Source organism: Bidens hawaiensis, unplaced genomic scaffold (genome assembly GCF_021521415.1).
Source record: "Bidens hawaiensis isolate Kalapana, Puna unplaced genomic scaffold, B.hawaiensis_p1.1 tig00016189_1, whole genome shotgun sequence".
NCBI classification, from domain to species: domain Eukaryota; kingdom Viridiplantae; phylum Streptophyta; class Magnoliopsida; order Asterales; family Asteraceae; genus Bidens; species Bidens hawaiensis.
The window spans coordinates 250,500-269,012 of NW_027492473.1; the positions used below are offsets into that span (position 1 = coordinate 250,500).

The following is an 18,513-nucleotide window of genomic DNA, read 5'->3' on the forward strand; positions in this document are numbered from 1 at the left end:
ATGAGTGCATAAGCCTGTTATACAGGTATAATTGTATAAGCAAGTCGAGCTTAAGTTTAGTTATAAATAACTTTTCAAGTTTGAGCTCAGCTTTGATTGTATAAACGAGTCAAGCTTAAGTTTGGTTATTTATTAATTATTATAATTGTGCATGTTCGTAATTATCTGTTTATGTTTATATTTATATCTATAATTTTAATGTTACATGCTATATGTACTTATTTTTATTATAGGCTTATATATAGTTATAAGGTTTATTAAACTTTAACAATCTCTATTGACCGATATTGGTCGATAATAATCCTTATTCATTTTATCGTCATTGGCGGTCCCAAATTTAAAAAAGTTGGCCCCTAGTGGTTTCCCATTAAAAAGGACTTAACTACGTTATATTTTTACCTGAATTTTAAACAAATGTTTTAGGACTTTTGATCAGAAGAAAAATACAAGTCGATTGATATAAAACGTAGTTCAAAATGGTGCTCCAAAAAGACGAAACAATGCTATAATCCCGGTGTTTGAACTTTCAATTAACAAAAATCAAGTCGTTTGGATTACCGTTTCGAGCTAAGTTTTATATCAATCAACTTGTATCCTCCTTTCGATCAAAAGCCCTAAAACATTGGTTTGAAATTCGGAAAAAAAAGTATAACGTCGTTAAGTCATTTTTAAAGGAAGACCACTGGTGGCCAACTTTTTAAAATTTGAGACCATAAGTGGCGATAAAATGAATGTGGATTATTATTGGTCAATAAGTCAATATGGGTTATTAAAATCCAATAAACCTAGTTGTAATGACATGTGAATATGTACTTATTATATTAATAAAAAACTATATAAATATTTGGCTTGCGAACCTAGTCAAGCTTGATATGATGCTCGGTATCGAGTTTGTTTATTAAGCTTGTTAAAGTTTGACTTGATTCAAACTTTTAATGAATCAATCTAAACCAACTCACAAACCACTTGACTCATCCATACCTTTAGTCATGAATGGAAACAAAGGCAAAAAAAGAAAAAAAAATAGGACACAGATATAAGTTCTCTGTCCCTACATATACAAATCAACACATTTTTAATATGTTGTACTATGAAATATTAATTGTTGCCCTTATAAATATAAGATCAACCAGCTAATTCTACAAGAATCATTTGTTAAAAACACAAAGGTATTTTACACATTTAATAAATTATAGGGATTACTCCATAAAATAGTAACCAACTTTGAAAGTTGTTTCAATCAGGTCACTGATAAAAACTTTTGTTCCAAACAGGTAATTAAACTTTCATTTTTATCAGGTAAAATATCTAGGATTAGAATAAAAATGAGTTGGTTTTGTTTTTTCAGGTAAACTTTCATTTTTAATGAAACTTTCATTAAACTTTCATTTTTATCAGGTAAACTTTCATTATTCTAAGTAACATTTTAGAATAATTGGTTTTGTTTAAAATAAACGAGAAGCTAGAATAATATTAACTAGAGTTAAAAGTTGTGAAATACATAATCAAATCTATTATGATTATGGGCACTATGGAACCTCAAGAAGTCAAGAGTTCTAAGGGCAACTATGGGGTCAAGGAATTGGTTAACAAGTTCTAAGTGTCACTTGATCATCAGTAGCATTTGTGTATCTACAACAAAATGTTATTAGTGACAAGTTATGTCATCAACGGTAAGTTGTAAGTAGTAATAACTTAGCTCAGTGGCAAACCAAGCAAAAAACATGTTTATACAGAGCCCTTCCACTAATATAACAATTAACAAGTAACTGCAGTCAATTATAATCATCATTTGTTGTGCATTTTTACAAAGAGTTGCAACAATTTCATCTCAGTCAGTGTGAAAGTTCAACCGCTATATAAAGGAAATAATTTGAATTGTTTTAGACACAATTACAACTTTGTTTTTATGTATAAAAGAAAATCTAAACGGGTTTTTAGACATAAAAGAAAATAGCATTGATGGAATTTTCTATTGCACATCTTCTTTATAAGTGACACCCTCTCTACCTTACTCTTAAATTAGACCCATATTTTTATAACCATTGTAGTCAAACCCATAATCCATATAAAGACAAAGTCTTATCCAACCCTTTGATACCACCAGATAAAAGACACTTTGTTCTATTTCACAACTAGAAAATTATCTCAAAAACATAAAAAACCAAAGGAAATTTTATTACTCGTTGTAATTGCCATAAAAACTGCGTATGCTCTAATTTCAGCTAGGGGTGTTCAAAATTTGATTCGAATTCGAAACATTCGAAATTCGACTCGATTCGAATTCGAATATGAAGATTCGAATTCGATTTCAAAATATTCGAATTCGATACGATTCGTATTCGAGTATGGTAATCGAATACGAATTCATGATTTTTTATTCGATTTTCGAAATTCGAATTCAAATTATATAATATATTAATATATATTTAATTTATTAATTTGGGTCAAATCCTTAAATAGTAAATGTGAAAACATAGTAATAAATCCTAATAATCATACTAATATTTCTTCATTTTGCCAATACTTTAATGATTATGATTTTTGAAGTTTTTGACATACGTGAACTTGAATCAATTCAAATTTATTCGAATTCGAGTTTCAAATATGAATAGAATCGAATTTCGAATATGGGATGTAATACGAATCGAATAATCCAATTTTTTAAACGAATACAAATCGAATACGAATACCATAAAAAAATAAATTATTTGATTCGATTAACTTGAAAATTCGTTATTCGATTCGATGAACACCCCTAATTTCAGCACAAATGAAAGTTAATACATGTTTCAATAATGTAATAGCTTTAATATTTAAATAAGTGAGCTCCACATTATGTAACTAACTTATCACCATCGCTATTCGTAATACATGAATCAGCAGCAAATCAAAGAGTGGGAATGCTACCTGGCAGTCTCCACGCCATATAATCGCATTTGGTACAAAAAATGGTGTAAAAAATGGATAAAAAGAATATATGAAATTAAATGACTTTGATGTATACCATGCATACACTTGTTACTTCTTTATATAACACGTGGATTGCAATTTGTTGCGTAATGCCGTAATCGTTTCAAATTCATAATTCTTGGATACCTGTTATATCCAAGAGATGGATATATGTATAATTGCAATCAAGACATTTTGTCATGTATTATCATCGAGGGCCATGTTATACGAGCATCCTATCTTTTCTCACAAGATGCTTGATGGACATTCCTATGTCCTAAACATTAGGATGTGCATTATTGGTGGGGCTGAGGTTGCACCGTATTGCGTCCTCACCCCAGACAACTAGTGGTGGGGTTTCCATGAGCCTCCATGGAAACCATAATAAAGTATTTTTTTTCTTATTTTTATTTTTAAATAATATAAATAAATGAAATGTTAGAGAATGAAACATAGGTTGAAGGGTGAAGGACAAGGTAATGTGTCGCTGATGTGACAAATGGTCTAGATTGATGAAGAATGAACTATAATGCATAGTCTTAGCGTAACCTCAACCGTCTTTTATTTGTAATATAACATTTTTAAAAGTAGAATAAAAACTCAACTGAGTAAAATATGAACAAAGTTAACCCAATTAAATTGATTTTTTGATTCAATAACTGGCAGTATGCTACAACAAAAAGAATAACAAAATAAACAAAATTTCTTAAGAATACACTGAAGATGCATGGATTCTTTAATTTCTACTAATTTTACTTCATGTATTTACAAAGTTCTGAAACAATAACGAATTAACACTTGTGAATTATGGTTTGCTTATTTGATATTGTTTATCTAATTATTTCATAAAAAAGATAGAACCAAGATGCAATAAGACGATTTTCTTCAACTATATGTCTTGGTTAAATCATAAATGTTACGTCTTCACTACCTACAATATGTAGAAGTTTATTATTTGACGATTTATTATTTGACGATTGTAGATGATACACTCAACTACTCAAGTGCTCAACAAGTATTAGCTTGAAAAACCCATGTCCGATCCAATAATCGGTTTTAACCCAAAAATAGGTGGTCTAATCCAATCTTAATCAAAAAATAGCGGTAAATGAAAGAGCTAATAAAACTGAGTTTATAAAAGGGTTCAAAAGGCTCGGGTCTTAGAAAAAAAACTACAAAACAAAAATATATAAAATTCATGTTTGTTTCTAAAACAAATTTATTTCAACACAAACCCATTTTGGTGAGAGCCTCAACCGAATTGACTCCTTTTTAAAAAGACTCGTTTTGACTTGAGCAAATTTTGCAGATAACTATTTCAATCCGATCCCAATTTGATATGTTACCCTGCACGGCACACTCGTTTTGCCAGGCTTAGCCCAAGGCAAGGCAAGACAGACCCGGACCTTTGCCCAGTCCAGATCATAAACTTCCACAACAATTATTGAGATACGCAATCAACGTCAGGTGTGATCAAAGACTATTAGTTCTAACTAGAACTAGACGTGCCTATCTGGTTCCAACTCAAAATCTTGCCCAGATCAGATCATAAACTTCCCACAACAGTAATATCTCAAATTAAAGATGATACAAATAAATTAATAGTGCTATAGAATATAGAGGTTCAAATATAAACTTTCATTATTTCCAGTTCTACCAGGAAAAATTGTATGAGATTATGCAATTTATGGTTTAAAAACACCAAGCTTGATGGAAACCATCTAATAATGAACAAACAAGAGTTGAAGAAAAACCGAGATACAATGTGTTGAAGCCCTTGTCACCGAGGAAGTCCAAAGTCTAGGGAAAACCCGAAAATGAAAAAAAAAATTAGTCCCGAGAAGTCTCAAGTAAATGCTCTAGCAACACATAGATCACCAAAAAACACAAAATCTGGATAAAGATTTGTGGGTCATGTGACACCAAATCAACGGTACCCATAATAGCATCTTATATGAGCGGGCCACAGAAGATGAACTCAGAAAATAGGATCTTACCTAAACTCTTAAAAAAATCGTTCACATACATGACGTCATGACCCCTATGAAGCATGCGCACAAGCGGTGTCGAAGGCAGCATAAATGGACATACTAATGTTAGCAACCAGATTATCCTACTTTTACTGTTTACACAGGTTTGAACAAGACAAATAAAGCAGAGCGACTGCACAGCCAAACAGGATAAATAAGTCCCCAAAATGAAGAAATTGCCAAAATCATAGAAAAAGTTTATTAATTTGAACACAAAGTTTTAACATTTGAAATAGCTGCAAGCTTAATTTAAAACCCAAAGCAAACTTCCAAAATAAAAGATTAAAAACAATATGCAAATTCTCATATGCGTTAATTGCCTTGATCACTCCCGCTGTCACAACGACGATGCAAAACCTATAGCAGTAAGCAGAAGAACTAGTCAAAGATCATATATTTTCACTTCTTTATTCATCAATACAACCCAAAAAATCAATAGGCAAAAGTTACACACTTAAAACGTCTTAACTCTTAAACGTGCCATAAGCATTGTATCTTCAAGAGTAGACGTTAAGTCATTTCTAACTTTGTGTGACAATGATAAAACATAACAACCATCTTCATAAAAGGCATTTACTAGCAAACTTCAGAGTTCTTAACACTGAACTATTTGCAGACACGAATAATAACTGCCTGATTAGATTATTACTGAGTTGAAATAAGCAATCCCCAAACACGCATCAGAATTAACATCTCCGGTTTCTAAGCAACAGCTATCGATTAACTTAATATCATTAATTAATTACCATTACATTAACTACTAACTGCTTTTATAATTAATTTTAACATGAGTATCTAAACAAAAATAAAATAAAATCAGAAAACAATGGAAAACATATACCTTGAGATAACCAGCTCCAACAGGTGGACTCAACGCCAATACTGGAAATAAGACGAGCAGATGCAATGGCACTGTGAAGAGGCACCATTGACTCAACCGTTTCTAACGCCACAGCAAACCTGAACAACACAGAAGATAAAAGCTGATTAAATTAAAATTCAATTGTTTGAAAGTGTACGTGAATGGTGAAATATTAAACTTGAAGCTGCGCGAGGGAGTGATCTTGTTGACGAATGAAACGGAGGAACGTGTACGGATTTGGGGGTTAGGGTTCGTGAAATGAGATTTGATGTAGATGCGATTGTTCTTGCAGCAGAGGCCATCGATGATCTCGTTGCTGATGCCATTGTTTGTTTCACCCGGTGGTGTTGTGTAAACCCTAACTTGAACCCTTGTAGGAGAGTTGTATGATGTGTACTTCAAGCATTATTTGTTGTACATTTGAGTAGCTGAAATTACATCACGGTCCCTAGAGTTGATGATCATTTACTTTTACGTTGATTTTGTTAAAAATGATTACACATATCCAAAAGTCCATTGGTAATTATTCTGCTGTTTCAATAGAATTTATTGTGTTTTTGTCGCTTAGCCTGTTTTATTCACATGCTTGTTTTTCTTTAATCGATGTACCTATGCGTAGAGTCTAATTCACGTGTATCCTCTATCATTTCTTCTGAGGGGAGGTCACTTTCTCTGCACTCTTCACATGTATGATCCCCCCAGTATAAATTCCTGGATTTGTCACTGGATCCAACTTAACCGTTTTGTGCGAACCGTAAATAGTAAATAGTTGTGGTTTGTAACACGGGAACACCACAACAAAGTTTTAACCTTTATAATTGGCTTGTCCTTGAGTATAAGGGCCGGCTTAACGATTTCAATCAAAATGAGATTTTGTGGCTCTTTCATGACAATCATGAATTAAGAAAAACACTTAGAACCGGTCCCGAACTAAGTATATTTATTTTACTCTGTTCATTATTATATATCTATACTTATGTTTTTCTTATCGGATGTCTTATTTAAGTATGGGCCTAAAGATCTTGCTTGGTTTTGTTGGCCGCAATCAAAGTAAACACCGAATAGGTTGCAACAATAATAACTACACAAAGGAGGTCAAGCAGTACCTTTGAGTGTGACTTATCCTTGCTAGTTCACACCTGAAACTATAAGTAGCACACAAGTATCCACCACTGAAACTATAGCTAGTTCACACCTTGCAATCCCTGCCTGAACTCTTCTTGTACAAATAATGTGCACTTAGCCTTGCATCTCTGTCCTCTTTAAATCCCTTATGATAAACTGGCATTCCACAAGCTATTTGACCCACTCATAATCCAGATTTCTAGAAAATAACATACTTTCCAAGTTAATATGTTGAGCTCTTCTTGGCAGATATCATGCTTGACTATAACCCGTTCATCGACTCTCTTGATTGCACATCTATTTTGGATAAGAAACAATGCCAACCAGTATTATTTTAGTGTTACACAAAAATAAAGAAAGGTTAATGTGTTGTCTCGAGATGTCAGTTTCTTGATCAAGAATCCTTAAGTCGCTTTGAATTCATCAATGGGGGGAGGAAACTCTGAAACACGTGAACCGGATATATATATTTCCTCCAACCTTTCAATGTTGCTTAGATAAGTAGGAAGTTCATGCAGATTAAAACAACCCCGAAGATCAAGTATTTTGAGGGACTTCGAGCTGCAAATGCTGTCTGGGATGACCATGATTGCAGACCTAGCGGCACGCAGTACCTCTAATGATTCTATATCACCCAATGCTGGAGGTAAGTATGTAAGACTCTTGCAATCATGGACATCCAGGGTTTTTAGATGTTTGCATCTCCTAACGCTGTTTGGAATAGATCTAATATTGGTGCTTGATACAATAAGGTCCTCTAAAGATTCTAATTGACCAAGGTTCTCAGGCAAACTTTCAAGTTTAATACAGCCATGGAGTTGAAAAGTTTTCAAATATTTCAATCTTACAGTTGTGGCAGGAAGCGTGTTAAGATTTTGGCAATAAGTAAGATTCAAACGAATAAGCTTGGTTAGATTTCCAATTGACGAGGGTAGTTCTTGTATCATATTATGAGACAAATCAAGTTTTGTCAAGTTCTCCAAATTCCCTATGGATTCTGGGAACTCTTTCAATTGTATGCAACAAGAGAGGTGTAAGTAGGTAAGATTTTGTTGAAGTCCAATTGCACTCAGGTTAAGAGGCATTTCAATGCTCAAGCAATGATGGAGCTGAAGAGTGTTTAAACATTTTAACCTGGAAATGGCATCAGGAAGACGTCTAACACCGGTGCTAGATGCAATAAGATTCTCTAGGCGTTCTAAGCCTTCCAAGTTTTCAGGAAATTCCTCAAGATTTAAGCAATGGTGGAGATCAAGTGTTTCCAGATTGTATAATTTATTGATGGTATTTGGCAAAGACGTCAAATTTTGGCAATAAGTGAGGTTTAACCACACCAGATTGGAGAGATCACCAATTGTAAGAGGTAGTTCTTCAATCATACAGTGAGAAACATTAAGCTCTGCCAGACGAACCAAATTCCCTAATGATTCTGGTAAGTGTTTCAGATTTGAACACCCAGACAAATTCAAGTAAACAAGCCTCTGTAAAATCTTAATAGAAGTATCGACCTCTAACAATTGCAAACAAAACCCAAGATTTAGTCTCTCGAGATTTGGAATCTGGTTGAAATCTGGGGTCTTGGTTAACTTCGAGTAACTTAAATCAAGAAACTTCAAGTTGTGAAGAACCTGTTACAATTTAACATATTTACATAGCTATTTTGAGAAAAAGGGCAATTGGGCGTAATCTGTGATACACTGCAGAAAATTATCTAAACAAACCATAATATATATGTACCTTTAGTTCCCTCATGTCCCACAGTTGTTTGATTTTACTACGAGGCATTTCGAGTCCAACAAGTTTATTTCCATGAAAGCTTTCAGGCAAAGATTCTAAATTGAAATGATTCCAAGTAAGCCACCGTAACTCGTTAGGCAGATATTCAGGTCCATGAGGAGTCATTTCCTTGGTCATGGCATGGAAATAAAGCAGTCTAAGTTTTTCCATGTTTCTAAAAGCTTCTGAAATGTTCATTGAATCCACCTCATGCAGATCTCCAACTACAATAGCTTTGATGTCTTCTTTACCCTTCAAAGAAAAGATAAGAACATAAAGATTCACTCCTAGAAACTACGGGTGTAAGTAAGCTAGGCTACTTTTGGGCTTAACCCGAGAAAAGCTTTACAAGGATTAAGCTAAACTAGCCGTGAGGCAAGATTGAACTTAACATGGAGCTCATCTAATAAATGGGCTTGAAACCGAACTTAATTAGGCTTAAATGCAGGCCAAGTTGTCCCACACACAACGAAGTCCAAGTATTTAGGATTGTTTATACAAACGCATGAAGACATAGATAGATATGTAGCTCACTGTCAGGCACGCTGTTACAAGTGGAGAGTAGCCACAACAGTATTGTGTGACTAGAGGTTCCCAACAAGATTAAAGGGAAATTTTATAGGGTGGCAGTGCGCCTAGCCATGTTATATCATGATTGCTGGGTAGTAGAGATGAGGATGTTGAGGTGGATGTGTGAGCATACAAGGTTGGACTCGATAAGAAATGAAGTTTTTCGGGTTAAACTTGAGTTCATAGTTATCAAAGGCACATCCCTCGCCAGAGCTAGGTGCAAGGCGCAAAAAAAGCAAGGGACTAAGCAAATATATAAATAAATATATTGTGTATTAAAAAAATAATATTATTCTTTATATAAAATAAACAAAAACTATTATATAACATTTAATATCATCTAATTAGTACCAAAAGCTCTAAAAGAGTCAACATTCAAATGTAATTCAACACTTGAATAGCAAAATCTTTAAAGTAAAGTATCAAAAGTTCAAGTACCAAATATTCTAAACATTAAAACCAAAAGTTCAAAAAGTAATAAATAGTAAAGGTTCAATTGTTCAAATGATCATTTTTCTTGATCCATAATCAATACTAATAGTCTAATAGAGGTGTCAAGCGAGGGCCTAGGAACTAGATCGAAGCACATACATTGGGATTCGCCTAGAAAATGAGACTAGACGCAAGAAGCGAGAGCTTTTAATAACTATGCTAGAGATGACTTGTATCTCACATAAGATAAGGGAAGGAAGATTTCAATGGTTTGGGCTTGTGAAGAGAAACTAGTTTGAAGCGCTAGTAATAACCCTCAAAACCCTCACAAAAGGAGGGGAATGGAAGAATATGTGGGCCCAAATTGATATGAGATGAGCGGATTACACATGATTGGATAGACTTGAATGTTTTTAGGAAATAATCAGGGATAAAAGCTCTTGATGACGGCAGATATTGGTTATGGACTTTTAGAGGAGTGTATACACACACATATATATATATATATATTAGCTTTTTCTTGGGGGGTCTTAGTTTTAGTTGCCTTGGTGAGGTGTTAATATATAGATTTGTATGGGAGCGTATACTTTCAAGGGGTTCGTGCTACCTTCTTTTTGTCTCTTTGATCTTTTATATGTTACTATTATAGTCTATCTCGCCTTTTGTATGTTATAAAATTCTCAAAATAGCCCAATTATAGTTAGTGTTTACAAGTTTATCCCTCCATAATTCAAGTTTCCAATTTTATCCCTTTGGTATCTCATTGCCGACGACATGATAGCGAACACCGACAACATGATAGCGAACACCGACGATGCGTTACCGAAACAAATAGGATAACGACACGTGGCCGGAATCTGTGTTGACGATGAGTTATGTTGCTAACGTAGGGTAGCGGCGATGTGTTATGTGGCTAACGTAGGGTAGCGGCGATGTGTTATCACTAACGCATCGTGGAACCCTTGTGTTGTCATAACAAGGTAGCAAAAACATAACGCACCGCCGCTACCCTACGTTAGCAACATAACGCATCGTAGGGTAGCAGCGATGCGTTAGCGGCGCGTTATCCGCTAACGCATCGTCGACGACCTATTCCGGCCACGTGTCGTTATCCAATTTGTTTCAGTAACGCATCTTCGGTGTTCGCTATCATGTCGTCGGCGACAAGATAACAAAGGGACAAAGTTGGAAACTTGAATTATTAGGGATAATCTTGGAAACACATTCTTTAAATGGGCTATTATGGGAATTTTCCCTTATTATTACTATCATTAGTGCTTTTTGTTTTGCTACTTTTTGATTCCTTGAGCCACACTTTATGTTATCGAGATACTAGACATTACATGTTAAGAAGGTGGTTTTTGGTGTCGGGTATCTTAGCGGGAGTAGAGGAAAGGTGTGGCCCCATCTCACCCTCCTTATATTCTACCTATAGCTTACAATAAGTGAGAGTTTACTATGCACTTGGTAGCCTCTTAATGCTCATTAAGAGGCTACCTCTTATTGGTTATAGCATCTTAATGGTTAAGAGGTAACCTTAGGTGGCCTCTTAATTAAACAACCCCTTAGTTTATTATCCATTTAATCTTGACAGACGAGCCGAGCTTGAGACTGTAAAACTGATCACAACTTGAGCTTGAGTTGAGTCTCTCTTAAATTAAACGAGCTAGTTAAGCTCGGCTCATTACTATAAGAACATTCCTTCATAAGACAGCTGAATTTACCTTATTTCCTTTCAAAATTTCCGCAATTTCTTGAGGGTCCCACAATCTACTTTGTGTACCAAGCTCACTGGGTTGCCGTCGACAAACAATATCTTTTCCCATTTCTTGAATAAGATCGTGCACCCACAAACGTTCATTTGAGATATTTAAGAGGGACTTCTGCTCAAGAACTCGAACAACAATATGCGGGTAGAACTCACAACTTTCAAGTATCCGGAACACAATATCTTTCTCCCACCCTCTGAAAAAACATGCAATGTGAAGGAATGCTTCTTGGTACTCATGGTCCAAACTATCATAGCTTATTTTTAAGATTTCCATAGTTTCCTTTTCTGGAATCTTTTTAAGATTATTTAGCGCACTTGTCCACTCAGCCAAACTTTTGCCACACAAAAACGAGCCCAAAACTTTGAGAGTCAAAGGAAGGCCAGTAGCATAGTGTACCACTTGTTGTGAGGCCTCTTCATACTCTTTTGAGGGTAAATTTCTCTTAAAAGCATAACATTTGAAAAGTTGACTTGCTTCATTGTCATTTAGCAAACTTATATTATAGATGTTCTTATCCTTTACCCCATGTCCAATTAGAACATGTTTATCTCTTGTTGTAATCACAATTCTACTTCCTTTACCAAACCAACTAAATGCTCCAGCTAAAGCCTCCAGTTGGCTCAGAGCATTCACATCATCAAGAACAAGAAGAACCTTTTTACGGCCTAATCTTTTTATTAACATGCGTTTTCCATCAACAACACTACGTACTCTCAAGTTTTCTTCCTTTGTAGCATCTTCAAGAAGCAACTTTTGCACATGTTGTAGACCGTACTGTTGTGAAACTTCTCTAATGTTTTCAAGGAAGCTTGCGCCTTCAAAGTGATAAGAAATCTCATCAAAAAGGGCTCTAGCAAGGGTAGTTTTACCAGCACCACCCATGCCCTGTATCCCTATCATACAAACATCATCTGGTCCATCTAATAACGACATAACCTCTTCTATGCGATCTTCTATTCCAATTAAATTCTCATCGACAGTAACTGAAGTTACTTGATTTAGTTCTCTCCGGATCGTTTTAACTATATCTTTGATACACGTTGCTTCATACCTGAAATTCATATAGTAAAGAATAAGAAATAATATCATATAGGCGAGGCTATTTGATTGTTTGATCTAAACATTTCGTTTAGTTTACTCTCGCCGCCTTTAATCATGATAGACTTATTAGCAATGATCAATCAATGCTAAGATTATAATTGCATTTCTATTTCACTAGTGTATAGTTCGTACCTTTTTCTATGCACATACTTGCATATGGACAAATTTATTGTTAAATCTCAAGATGGTAATCTGCAACAATCGGTGACTTGAACACGAGGGTTTGAACAAACTGTTCGACTCTTTCTTTCTTATTATTAAACTGAAACAACGACTACAACTTGAAACAAATAACTAATGGGTTTATATATAAGTACCCTTACATTTAGTCTCCTACTCAAACTCAAACTGAAATAAGAATATAACTCAAACTTAAAAACAAGATACTGGATAAACAAAACAATTAAAAATAAACTGATAATGATAATAATTAATTTAATTATTATCTTGATCTCCTCCAAGCCACCCCATGAGACCAAAACCGAACCGCCCTATATTATCGAGTGTTGTTTACGTTTCACATTTATTATATCTGTAATACTCTTGCAATCAAGAGTATGATTCCTTTCAAACTCTTTGATCTAACAAACAAACAAACAAATGTATGTACCAAGTAAAATTTCACTCATGGCAAGCTATTAGTAGGGTTTGGGGTGGGTTAATGGGGCAAACCTTTCCTCTATCTAGGTGAGACCCCGGGTTCCAATGAAATTTTCTTGACATGCAAATTATAATACAGATAGTACTAAAGAAAAATAGCAGCAAACTGTTGATATCACAAAATGGTGGGAAAACTATGGTAGTAAGTAGTAACAAATAAATGAGCAAAGAGACATGAATAAAGTAGCACAAATCCCTTTTGAAGTATCCATATGATCCCATAACAGATCTACACGCCAAGACCACACTAAGGCAATCAAAAGAGTAGGAAAAACTAAGGCCTCGAACTTTTTGATCTATTTTAGTTAATCTGCGAAGTCTTCTAAATAATATATACATTTATCATTGTACCCAATGTTTTAAAAACCGGTATTTTACTTGTACCGCATTGGGCTAAAAAATGGTACGAACGGTTGAACCGAGTTATACCGGGAGGTTCAACCAGTTGAATAGTTTACCTTATAATTTCATGTAAATGTAACTTTAATCCAAAAATTAAATGTAACTTTAATCCAAAAATAACCCAAAACTAAATAATTTCTACAACATAAAATAATTCAAAACTTAATCCATATTAAAAAAATAATGCAAAAGCACTCAGTTTTATAAAAATAGTCCTTAAGTTTACACGTTTGAATGTTAATTGGTGAATTAAAAGTAATTTTTTAAAAATATGGGCCGCAAATTTCAAAAATTTCTCGGACTTCAAACCGGTTTGCCGGTAAAAACCGGTATTTTAGACAAAAATTGTCGGTACGATGTTCTAGCAAACCGGTCAAAAATACCGGACTCAAAATATTGGCCTTTTATGCGAAATCCGGTTCAACCAGCCAGTTTGAACCGGTTTTTAAAACAGTGATTGTACCTACACATTTGCAACATAAGTGATAATATAACTCGGATAAATGTGGACTCAACAAAAACATAAAAGGAATTATAAAAACATAATGTCAACATGCAATTACCCGTTGGCAACTGTGTTCAAGTCCCAGCCAGACAAATTAGCTGCTTCTACAAGAGCCTCTCTCCATATTTTCATTTTATCTGTCGTGTAGTTTCGAGCAAAACCTTACCAAAATGTCCTACCTGTTTCCGCACATCTGAGGGACTCACGCCATAGAACACAGGCAAAACTACGCGTCCCCTTATCTTATGACAGCTCATTATCTTCACAAGTTCATCGAGGCACCAAGAGGAAGTAGCATAGTTCTCTGAGAAAATAATAATATAAATAGCTGATTCTTCAATGGCCCTCAAGAGTTCTTGGGCTATCGATTTTCCTCTATCAAGCGTTTCATTATCATAAAAAGTATAGATTCCATTCCCTTCGAGACCAGCACGTAGATGGTCAACAAAGTTCTTGCGGGTGTCTTCTCCTCTAAAACTCAAGAATACATCATAAGTTCACCCAAAGTTCTGCATCCTTGAAGAGTTGGCCATTGAGAACTTTCTAGAGGGTACTTCTGAACAAAAGAATCCTATTTCAGATCAGGTATATAATTGGCCAATATAAAGATCATCATATAGTATTATATGCAGCTACTAAACATGAATATGAGCATCACCTGATTTAACCTTCAAGGATTTTGCATTGTTTTTGAAAGGCCTTACTAGTTCTACAACATTTTCATCAATACTTGATAAACGCATGAGACCTAAATTCCTCATAACGGTTTCAACAATCTCTTGAACAAAATCCAGGTAATCCCTGCATATGGAAATGACCATTAGCTTGCTCAAAATCACCCCCAACAGAAAAAAAAATTAGAATTTAAACTATTGTACATCTTTTGACTGTTTAAACCTTTAATGTCAATAACAATCTGAAGCTAGTCAACGACCTCCTACTGCTTTCAGACATGGGACTTCAATAATTCACAAGAAACAATATTGCTTTCTGAAAACCGAAGAGATGATAAAACTATTTTTCATAAATGATGCACCTTTTAAACGCTTTCGAAGAGAAAAGTTTTGGGGATGAATATTTTGGAGCTATTGCATCCCAACTTCTCTAAAATGTAACGTTTACTAAAGAGAAGCGTATTACTCAAAAATGTCATGTCAGCAAAATGATGCAGTTGTCATAAGTTGCACAGGCAAACTTGCTATTATATATATGATATGTTTCAAATTTATTTGGCTGTTTGCAGCTACTTTTAGACAGCAGATAAGCTAATGAAAAATTTCACTATTGACATCATTTTATATCCAGAAAATGAACTCTTTGTTGGTAAGTGTATGCTATTGATTGTGGTAATAAAATTGAGTAGGTTAAGATGTTAGGATCTCGGTTGTGCAAAAGACACACAATCAACTGAAGAAATTAAACGGACATGAGAATTGAGAGACAAGGATTTATGTGGTTCGGCCTAAGCTGACTTTTTGTCCACGGGTCACAACCAGCCAACTAGAAATTTCTTATTGCTTTATGCTCTCAACACTCAATAATGAGAGATTAATAGCACAGTGATATGAATATATGATGAGAGATTACAAGTACAATGATGATGATATGAATATACAGAGACTACTCGACTAGACTCTAGTTTCTAGTTTATGTAACAAGGAAGCATAACATGCCCTAATAAAGAGATATAGGGCTGCCCAAAGACCTCCCGTCTTCAACTAACCGGGACCAAGCCTCCACAAACCCAACATAAGACACTTCATTTATATCATGCACTGCAAATAAATTAAGCAAAAACTATTCTGCTAGATTAGTTAGTAGGGGTGCAAATGAGCTGAGCATCTCGCGAGCTACTCAAGATCGGATCGTAAAAAAGCTCAATTGAGCCAAGCTTAAACGAACCCAAGCTCGAGCCTAAAAGTAAGCTCGTTTAATAAACGAACCCGAGCTTCATTTATCGAGCTCAAGCTGGCTCGCGAGCCTAAACGAGATTGTCATTATTATAATTATTATAATATATATTTATATATACTTAATACTTATTATTTACTTTTCTATATAAGGCTATGAAATAATAACTAAATAATATATATATATTATATTATATATAAAATTATAACTGTAAAAATATATATAAAAATTAATTAAGAAATAGTAAACGAGCCCAGCCCAAGCCGAGCTCAAGCTTAAAAAACTACTCACGAGCCAAGATCGAGCTTTAGGAAATGAGATTGAAACGAACCGATCTTGAGCTCGAGCTCTATGTAAGTTAAACAAGCCAATTTTGATAACTTTTTATCCATGCACAATTTAATTTCAAAATTTAGAATAAGAAATTACCAATTGGGCAAATTCTTCAGTTTCAGCGTCAATCCTTGTAAATTAGTCAATTCAACTATAGCCTGCCTCCATAGTTTCACACTTTCCTTGGATTCACGAAACCTTGTTCTCCCAGACCACAAACTCAAGTCCATATCCAGAACTGGCCGATCCGAGTTGCGAAGTTCCAAAGGATCAACATCATAGAATACCGGAAGAACAGTTAAGCCTCCTCCTTCAATTGCCTTACTTATTTCCATGATCTTTACCAGCTCGTTCAAGGACGTTGAGGTGCTAACATAGTCTTTGCAGCAGAGGATCACCACCATTGATGACTGTTCCATCAACTCAAACGTGTACTGGATCCTTTTCTGCCTAATGCATAGAAGATGTCGTCTACAAAATTGTTACGAGAACCCAGGCCACTGTAACTCAAGAATACATCATAAATCTTTTGTGGATAATTTGCAGACGCCATTGAAGCAGCTGGGAATCAAAGTCTAGACACAAGACTTTAAGGAACGCGGAAACCATTGACTACTTATTAATGTACATAGAGTAAATTACAAAGCATGCTCCACATGTTCGGGGTTACTTAAGATCTCATCGTTTTGACTTTATTAAATACACTAGACGTCCCTAAAGTTCATATATTGCCATTCTTTACGTCCTTTCAACTAACTGACATTAGATTTCACACTTGAACTTTAAAATACCGTCATGTGCAATGCACATGACTGGATTTAACGGACAAATCTAACGTCCGTTAGTGGAAATGACGTAAAGTCTGACAAAATATGAACTTTAGGGACATTCATTTTACTTATTGAATCAAAATGTGAGATCTCGTAGTCACCCCAAACATAAAGGGCGTAACTTGTAATTCACTCTTATATATAAGCACTTACATTAGAGTCTATATCGTTCAATGCTTCTAATCTCCATTTTCAAATTATAAAATTACAGAGATTTTGTAATAGAATTTCTATATTCACACTCACAAAATTGAATGTAGTAACTAAAGCATTTTTATTTAACCCCCCCCCCCCCCCCCACCCCCCACTCACCAAGTAGCCCACCTAGTTTTCTGATTTGTACATTAAGCATTTAACTTTGTACTCAAAATATAAAGAAAAATAAATAATAATAATAATAATAATAATAATAATAATAATAATAATAATAATAATAATAGAGATGGAGATAACGATCTGGATATTGTAAACAAATTTAAAGATAATTCTTCTTCTTTTTTTTAAGTTCTTTTTAATACATTCACATCTCATTCTCTATAAATACTTGAAAAAATTCTCAAAATATCCCATTTTCATAGAGAGATTCCAAATATATCCTTGCAAAATTCAAATTCTTTTTTGTCCATTTATTAACTCGTTTTCAGCTCTACGTTTGGAAATCGAGATGATATATTTCTTAACTCGCCGTCTCCTCTCCATATTAGCTCATAATCCGTCGCCTCCCCGCCATGTTAGCTCAAAACTCATCGCCTCCGCTCCATGTTAGCTTAAAACTAGTCGCATCCACCATATGTTAACTAAAAAATATATCTTATCTTTACTAAAAACATGGATCTAAATTTTATTGGTTTTTAAGTTCTTGTATATTAAATTTTGAATAATAATATGATTTAGAAAAGTGATGCATACGGCACGTACCATCAAATTTTTTTATATGTACATTTCTTAGATATATATTTTAAATAACAAGATATAATAGATTTAATTTTTTAGCTAACATAGGGTGGATGCGATGAGTTTTGAGTTAACATGGAGCGGAGGCGATGAGTTTTGAGCTAACATGGCGGGGATATGACGTGTTATGAGCTAATATGAAGGGGGGGCGATGAGTTAAGAAATATATCGTCTCGATTTCCTAACGTAGAGCCGAAGACGAGTTAATAAAGGGACATATTTGGAATCTCTCTTTAAAAGTGAGACATTTAAGAATTTTATCTTGGTTAGTTCGTGAGTCGTGATGATATTCCATGAA

At 34.5% G+C, this 18,513-nt stretch overlaps 2 protein-coding genes and 1 long non-coding RNA gene across 3 annotated transcripts; all 3 read right to left on the minus strand.

Moving 5' to 3' along the window:
* Positions 1–5,140: 5,140 nt before the first annotated feature.
* Positions 5,141–5,938, minus strand: LOC143550810 (uncharacterized). Its single transcript, XR_013138388.1, has 2 exons — positions 5,824–5,938; positions 5,141–5,339 (listed from the first exon to the last, which is right to left on the minus strand). It is a non-coding gene; the product is annotated as an uncharacterized LOC143550810 (long non-coding RNA).
* A 1,435-nt stretch (positions 5,939–7,373) lies between these two features.
* On the minus strand, positions 7,374–12,659 carry LOC143550795 (TMV resistance protein N-like). The gene is made up of 3 exons (XM_077041386.1): positions 11,472–12,659; positions 8,707–8,997; positions 7,374–8,597 (listed from the first exon to the last, which is right to left on the minus strand). Exons 1-3 carry the CDS (start codon positions 12,606–12,608, stop codon positions 7,374–7,376), a joined length of 2,652 nt encoding a protein of 883 aa, XP_076897501.1. The 5' UTR covers positions 12,609–12,659.
* A 133-nt stretch (positions 12,660–12,792) lies between these two features.
* On the minus strand, positions 12,793–16,766 carry LOC143550796 (uncharacterized). Its single transcript, XM_077041387.1, has 6 exons — positions 16,528–16,766; positions 14,856–14,988; positions 14,676–14,758; positions 14,367–14,562; positions 12,938–13,006; positions 12,793–12,882 (listed from the first exon to the last, which is right to left on the minus strand). The coding sequence occupies exons 1-6, from the start codon at positions 16,764–16,766 to the stop codon at positions 12,793–12,795; spliced, it is 810 nt and encodes a 269-aa protein (XP_076897502.1).
* Between the last annotated feature and the right edge of the window lie 1,747 nt (positions 16,767–18,513).